This window comes from Arachis hypogaea, chromosome 10 (genome assembly GCF_003086295.3).
Source record: "Arachis hypogaea cultivar Tifrunner chromosome 10, arahy.Tifrunner.gnm2.J5K5, whole genome shotgun sequence".
NCBI classification, from domain to species: Eukaryota; Viridiplantae; Streptophyta; class Magnoliopsida; order Fabales; family Fabaceae; genus Arachis; species Arachis hypogaea.
Window position 1 is genome coordinate 96,013,382 of NC_092045.1, and position 7,749 is coordinate 96,021,130.

General features: G+C 30.4%; 1 protein-coding gene across 2 annotated transcripts; it reads left to right on the forward strand.

The window, feature by feature from the left end:
- Positions 1 to 3,440: 3,440 nt before the first annotated feature.
- On the forward strand, positions 3,441 to 7,180 carry LOC112716023 (probable protein phosphatase 2C 59). Of its 2 annotated transcripts, none has more exons than XM_025767863.3 (9): positions 3,441 to 3,919; positions 4,174 to 4,338; positions 4,809 to 4,936; positions 5,079 to 5,177; positions 5,271 to 5,429; positions 5,540 to 5,626; positions 5,708 to 5,799; positions 6,207 to 6,281; positions 6,713 to 7,180. In XM_025767863.3, the coding sequence occupies exons 2-9, from the start codon at positions 4,256 to 4,258 to the stop codon at positions 6,905 to 6,907; spliced, it is 918 nt and encodes a 305-aa protein (XP_025623648.1). In that variant the 5' UTR covers positions 3,441 to 3,919; positions 4,174 to 4,255; the 3' UTR covers positions 6,908 to 7,180. The 2 variants fall into 2 exon arrangements, with proteins under 2 accessions (XP_025623648.1, XP_025623647.1); XM_025767862.3 differs by having other exon boundaries at positions 3,665 to 4,018.
- Positions 7,181 to 7,749: the final 569 nt, after the last annotated feature.

A 7,749-nucleotide genomic window follows, 5' to 3' on the forward strand; every position in this document is an offset into this window, starting at 1 on the left:
CTTTCTGGGTTTTTCCCCCCTTCTTGTGGAGAGTACTTTTTATTAAGATGACCATATTTTTTATTTATTTTGTATCTAATTCAACATCAATTAATTTTTATATTTACTTATTCACTAAAAATGTTAGTTATTTAGTATTTTCTACTTATTAATTATTAAATGAGTTGGTGCAATAGGATGGAAAATGTGGACTTTATGAGCTGATGTTGTAGGCTTGTATAGCGCAAACCCCAATTGATACGGTATCCGTTCAACTCAAAGATTCCAGCGTATGGTGGCTGCGTGGTTCTGTGGATAATCCAAACCAAATTCGTTGACCTTTTTAGTCTTCTTACTACAAAAGTATATTAAGACTGTCGTACTCTGGAACTAATTGTCCACACCCCGGAAGATACTCGATTAATCGATTTGATAAAACACTAATGGAAACAGGGAGAAGAACTTGGTCAACCTGAACATCGAAAAAAAAGAGGGGTAAATTTATGAATTTTTTTAACATAAAAGTAATTTGATATTTTAATACTTCATTTAAAATTATTTTTGATTATTAATTAGATGTGGTATTATATTTTTTATTTATCCATTATGTTAAAATATTCTTTTAAGTAAACAAAATATCTTAGAAGGTAATTTAAGAAAACTGTTTTTTTTTCTAGAATTTTTATTTTTATTAAAACAAATTTATCAAACTCACTAAGAAAAATTGAAATTGATTCTTTTTTTATTTACAAGTTAATGGTATCTGAATACATAAGTAAATAGAAGGTAAAATATGTGCTGCTTTCGGGGTGTTTTGGAAATAAAAAATATTATAGTACATTAAAAATTAATCATTAATTAGTTATTATATATGTATTATTATATATACTTTTAATATATTATACAAAATTGATTTATATATTATAAAGTTTTGTGCTGAAGTTGATATGGGAAAAGGGAGTATACAGTTTTTACTTTTTATTCTTTCTTGACCTGAAATATGAATGTATTGAGCATTTAATATATTTGATTATTAATTTTAATATGATATATAATAATGAGAAGCACTACAAATATAAGTCATTTGGTTTGCAACTCATACAAGTTAGGCTAAATCCAACAAAAAGAACGTTTACCCATACGAGTGTATCAATACGTGCACTACTCAAAGGAGCGTTTCTCCTTTTTTTTCTTCACGTGTTTTATTTTCATCGTCATTTTTTATTACTGTTGTTGTTGCAATTGTTTCCCTCTTTTTCTTTTTATTGATTTTGTAACATTATGTATTTTTTGTTTAATTTTTTTCTCCCAAGAAGAATTATGAGAATATGAATTAAAAAGATAAAGATGAAGAATATTGTTGTATTTTTTTGTTTAATTTTTTTTGCTATATTTGTTGTTGTTGCAAATACAGAAAAATATTTTCTCTAATGCTGTATTTTTTTTTATTTTTTTTTATTTTTTTTAGTTGAATGAATGTAAGTTCATCCTCTTTCAAGTAATTTTGTACCATTGTGTGTTTCTTCTTTTTCTTTGTTTGATTTTTTGTTTTTATTCTTGTTAAAAGAGTAAAACAAGAAGAAACTTGAGAAGATAAAACAAGAAAAAAAAGATTAAAAAAAAAGAAGATGATGATGATGAAAAAGAAGAAGCAACAGAAAATGAGGAGGAGAGAGAAGAAGAGTTTTGAATTATGTAGAATTTATCAGTACACATACACCGAAAATTCTTAAACAATACACTCAAGTATCTTTGTGTTACACCCAAATACAGAAAAATATTTTTTTTAATATGGAGCTTTTACATTACATTCAATTCAAACCATTATCGATGAACAACAATTTTTACAAACAAAAACAACATTATTCACATATAGAATAATAAATTACTAACGAAAACATTAACTAGAATCGAACCACACCTCAGCCATTTAATTAGATTCAAAATAATCAATTTCATTCTGGTTCAATTGACAATCTGAACTTGAATTATTCATTATCTTCAACAATGAAATAATTGATGATGGAGGAGAAGGAGAAAAAGGAAGGAAGAGAAGAAATTCTAATGAAAAAAGAATGAGAAAGAAGAGGAGGAGGAGGTGGTGGTGTTGATGAGAGAGTAAAACAAGAAGAAATTTGAGAAGCTAAAACAAAAAGGAAAAGATGAATAAAAAAAAAAGATGGTGATGATGATGAAAAAATACACTCAAATATTTTCGTGTTACATCCAAATATCTTTGTGTTACACTCAAATTTACTCTAAATATAGAAAAATATAATGCTATATTTTTTTCTTTTTTTTTATTTTTTTTCTTTTAGTTGAACGAATGTAAGTTTATCTTCTTCGAAATAATTTTGTACTATTATGTGTTTTTTTTTTGTTTGATTTTTTTGTTTTTATTCTTATTAAAAGAGTAAAATAAGAAGAAACTTGAGAAGATAAAATAAGAAAAAAATGAATAAAAAAAAGAAAATAATAATGATGAAAAAGATGAAAAGAAAGTAAAAGATGAGGAGGAGGAATAAGAAAATGTTTGAATTATATAGAATTTATCAGCACACATATATTAAAAATTTTTAAAAAATACACCCAAATATTTTCGTGTTACATTTAAATATAGAAAAATATTTTTTTTAATGTAAAATTTTTATATTACATTCAATTCAAACCATTAATAATAAAACATTATTCACCTATAAAATTATAAATTACTAATAAAAAAATTAAAAAAATAACAGCACAAAAAAATATATATGTATTAATTGAGAAATCTATTAAACTAAAAAGCGTGTGAAATTGAGATGCTAAAAGAAGCGCATCTAACGTCAAATAAAATATATGTACTTATATTACTTGCATGGATTAAACGATTGTACGTAGAGAATTATTCATATGATAATAGTTGAATTCATAATATTTATAGGGTATAAAAAGTGAATTTGTTGAGCATTTAATTGACTTGACTATTAAAATAATACGATATAATTTAACAGTTAAATTAATAAATTTATAGAGTATAAAAAGTTAATTTCACCGTGTAAGTCAATATTCGATTTCTTGCTGTATTTTTATTTTTATTTAAAAATTTATTGTTGAATAATAAATGATTGAATATATAAGATAAAATTTAAATTTTTAATATTTATTTAAATAGATCAATAAATTAATTACTAAATTAATTCTCTTAAATTTTTTTATTTAAAAATATAAAGTGTGATTTTTATTATTAATTTCATAATTAAATTAAGAAAAAATATGAAAACAAAAATATTAAAAAATAAAAAATTATATTTTATTTTTTTAATTAAAAGAAAATTGAAAGAATTTATTTTCATAAGATCGGCATTGCGATAAAGATGAGGGTAAGAGGTATTGTGCATGCAAAGCACATAGATGACACGTGTCATGACTGGCGTATGATTAGGAAACTTATTTATCGGAAATAGTGGTATTTTGTCATTGACTCGGTCCCCACCGAAAGCCTTCGCCCTTCTTCCGCTGACGCGTATGCAACGCAACGCCCCCCAACTATTTTTATCATATTATTTCTCATCACTATCTTTTCATTATTCACCTAAACGCCCTTTCACCTCCAAATCAATCCATCACCAAAACCATATTATTATTTAATTAATTAATCAATCCTTAATTAACATATATAGTCAATTCATTTTCTATTTCCAACAGACTTTTCATTCTTGGTTTGATACCCGTTAACCCCAAGATTTTTATTTTCTAATCTTTGGAAAAAAATGTGCAACCAACTTTGAAGAAGATTAATAATAAGGTTGATTTATATGATTATGATATACTATGTTTGAATGTCTCAATTGTTGAACAACAAGACAATGGGTTTGTTTGAGCTAAAATCAAACAGAAAACCACTTTCTCTCTCTTTGTCATGACATTTCTCTTCCTCCTCTTCTCTTCCCTTCCTAAGGTATTCATTCTCTTTCTTCAGCAATTTCTTCCGAATTCTAATCTTTTCCAACCTTGGATCACATTATCTTTGTGCTTTGCAACCATCAACAAGATCTATGTACAAAGCTTCTAGCTTTTTATGTTGTTGCAAAATTTTGTCAACTCTCTTTAAAATTTAAAGTAATTGAATAAGTGTGTGTTCCCTTTGTGCTGGTTCTCGAAATGACCTCACTAATGTTTTTATGAATTATGATCACTTGGAACAATTTGCAGGAAAGAATACTCGATAGGGTTATTATTTCTTCATATTCTCCTACTCCTCCTATTTGGGTTCCCTGAATATTCAAGTTGCAATATGGGGTATCTCAATTCAGGTGTGTCCTCTTCAAGCCAAGTTCATGCTGCAGATGATGCACCTGCCAGTGGAGGTGGTCTCAGGTTAACTTCTTTCTCATTTGCATATCTATCTTTCTACAGATTTATCATATGCTCAAATATATCTCCCTCTTTTGTTTTTTTGACTCATGAAGCATGTTTATTGAGATTATAATGTATTCATTTGCCACAAAATATCCATCTTATGTGTTCTTTCACAAAATATTGATTTGTATTCTTTGTTATTGATCTTTATTTGCTAAATTATAAAGTTTGCCTTTCTGTTAACTTGAATATTTTGTCATGTCTGTTCTCAGCTGGGCCTGAGGATGTGTATTCTTGCATAACAAATTAATTAGATTTTGTGTTTAATACTATTCTTATTATTAATAATATTATATATGATCCATGGGTATTCATTCATTAGTAAAGCTTCAATTTCGTTGACATGAAAGGAAATGATAGAGTTTGTAATTGCCTTTAAAAAGATGGTTGTGATTTGTGACATGATTTGGTATGGTTGGTGTCTACAGTCATAATGGCAAATTCAGTTATGGATATGCTAGCTGCGCCGGAAAGAGGTCTTCAATGGAAGACTTTTATGAAACAAGAGTTGATGGTGTGGATGGTGAAATCGTTGGCCTTTTCGGAGTTTTTGATGGTATATTTTTCATCCTTCTTCTGGTTGTACCCCAGAACCTAACATTGGCTTTATATAACTAATGATTGGTTCTATACTTTATAAACTCAAAAACTTGAAAGTAAGTAGCAGCAAGTTTATTGTTTATAACTCTTTTCTTCAGGTCATGGTGGTGTTCGTGCTGCTGAGTATGTCAAGAAAAACCTGTTTAGTAATTTGATCAGTCATCCAAAATTCATATCCGACACTAAATCTGCGATAGGTATCCTATCCATCATGATATCTGATGTTCTGTGTTTGCTAAAATCCTGAGATTAACCATGATTTCTTTGCCCCAAACTTCTCTTTTTCGCAGCTGATGCGTACAACCATACCGACTCAGAATTTCTGAAATCCGAAAATACTCATAACAGAGATGCTGGCTCAACTGCTTCTACTGCAATTCTAGTTGGTGACCGTTTGCTTGTTGCAAATGTTGGGGACTCCAGAGCTGTTATATGCAGGGGTGGTAATGGTAAGGCTTCTATATTGTATTTCTTACATGCAGTGGATTACTTAATAATCAAACTTACAAAATTGATGCGTGATACTTAATAATTCCATTATAATTGTGGTTTCCTCTAGCCATTGCTGTTTCTCGAGATCACAAGCCAGACCAAACTGATGAGAGACAAAGGATTGAAGATGCAGGGGGCTTTGTTATGTGGGCTGGTATTATAGTTACTTTTCTTAATTTAGTTTAAAATATCTCATATCATTTCTCACTAATGTTACTTAATGTCATATTTACAGGAACTTGGAGAGTTGGTGGTGTTCTCGCCGTTTCTCGTGCATTTGGAGATAGGCTCCTGAAGCAGTATGTTGTTGCTGATCCAGAAATCAAGGTTTGGGTCCGATGTACTCAGTGATCTATTATTGGATAGTTCATTTGGCCAATCTATCTTTAATTTCCTTTATAGTTCTTTTAGTCTCATTCGCGTTTCAATTTCTTTTAAAAGTGAGTTGAAGATGGATATTACTAGCATGTGTAGCATCTATATGCTTTTCACCATTACTGAGTGTGTGAATTTATTAAGTATGCATAAAGTTTTTATTGTTTGCACATTGTGTGTGGGGTGACACAACTTTGTTTTCTTTTGTGTTAAGATTTAGGGTTTTCTCTGAGATTAGTATGCTACTAACAAATAATCATCATGGATACGTTGGTAATGTCTCTTTAAGGGAAAAGAGATATTGTGAATTCTGAATAATAATCTTTATTTTCGTTGAAATGGACTTAATGATCTTGCAGGAAGAAAAGGTCGACAGCTCGCTCGAGTTTCTTATATTGGCAAGTGATGGCCTATGGGATGTTGTCTCAAATGAGGTTTGCAATGATCACTATCTCTTTCGCTTCTCTTTGATAAGAAATAGCTCATTTCTCTCATAGCAAGTTAACAACTAACGAAATGCTTTTTCTGTTCATGTTAATGTCACTGTGAACTTTAATACATAACTACACCAATGTGAAACATCCCGCATTAACGCAGGATCTAGGAAAGGGCCATATGCAAAGGGTGTAATATAGGCAGTCTAACATAATAATTACATCATTGATCGAGGTGACACGGAGAAAAACTCGATCTCGATCGTTGCTCCAAGGCTCCCCTTTGTGTAACTAGACCAGTGTATTTAGATAAAACTGGAATACCAAGTTTTCATAGTGACAAATATAAAGAAACAAAGAACATTGGTTGCGAAAATAAGTGAAGTCAAATGCATCAAAAGTCTTATTACATTCTTGTTTTGTTTGTTCAGGAAGCTGTGGCTATGGTGAAACCAATAGAGGATGCAGAGGAGGCAGCAAAGAAATTGTTGAAAGAAGCAATTCAGAGAGGAAGTGCTGACAATATCACTTGTGTTGTTGTTCGTTTCTTGATGGACCAAGGTGGTGCTTCTGCCTCTTCTAATGATACCACCACCTCTGCCAATTCTGTTACCCCGTCTCTGTAAGCTCCCTCTCTATATATATGTCACCCTGTATCAGTGTACCATGCAAGAATAGGAAACAGCTTCAAATTCCTTATGCTTCTCTCTGTCTCACAGTCTCTCTTACTATATGTAGCTAGTTTAAAGAAAAGTGTGACCATGGAATGTAGTGCTAATTTCAATTTATGCATGTAATGTAACCATGGTTCTTTTAGTCCATTTATTTTCTTAGTGTTAGCCATGGCTTGTTACAAAAATGTAATATTATATTATATGGGAAAAACGGATCTTTTCATCTTTTCTTTTTCTTTTTTTTTTGTTACCCCTCTTAATTATTTTTTGTAAATGAAGAGTATGCTTGGTGGCTGTATATAACACTGAACGATTTTGTAATAAGCAATGCTAGGAGGTCAGCAACATTTGTGATTGGTAGTCATCAACTAACCATCAATGATGATTTGATGGTGTGAGATTGGTGTGAGATTTTATCCAAGAGGTAATGACCAATTCGGTACCCGAAAGATTCAAACGCTGACATTTTGGTACCCAACTATTGATATTGACAAAAAGGTACCTGAACGATTTAAAATTTTGCCAAGCGTGTCCAAGAGCTTGCCGGAACATAGCTCCGGTGAGTACGATGCTTACGTGGTGGGCGGTTTTTGCTGACAAGGCTAGTGTTATATTAGATGGAATTTGTAATTTTAATTATGCTTATCCTACTTGGAAAATAAACTAAACCTAATTTGAACATTAGTTTTCCCCCAATTTTGCCCTAAAACCCAATTAGCTCTCCTTGCTCTCTCGTAGAGCACAATCGCAATCTGAAAGATGCAAGTAGCTAGGGCTCGTGGAATAGGTGGAAC

Bases quoted from the DNA above. Each gene is read 5' to 3' on its own strand.
- LOC112716023 (XM_025767862.3), top strand. The intron at 5,430-5,539 runs GTAAGGCTTCTA...GGTTTCCTCTAG, and splicing joins TATATGCAGGGGTGGTAATG to CCATTGCTGTTTCTCGAGAT. The intron at 5,627-5,707 runs GTATTATAGTTA...TCATATTTACAG, and splicing joins GGGCTTTGTTATGTGGGCTG to GAACTTGGAGAGTTGGTGGT.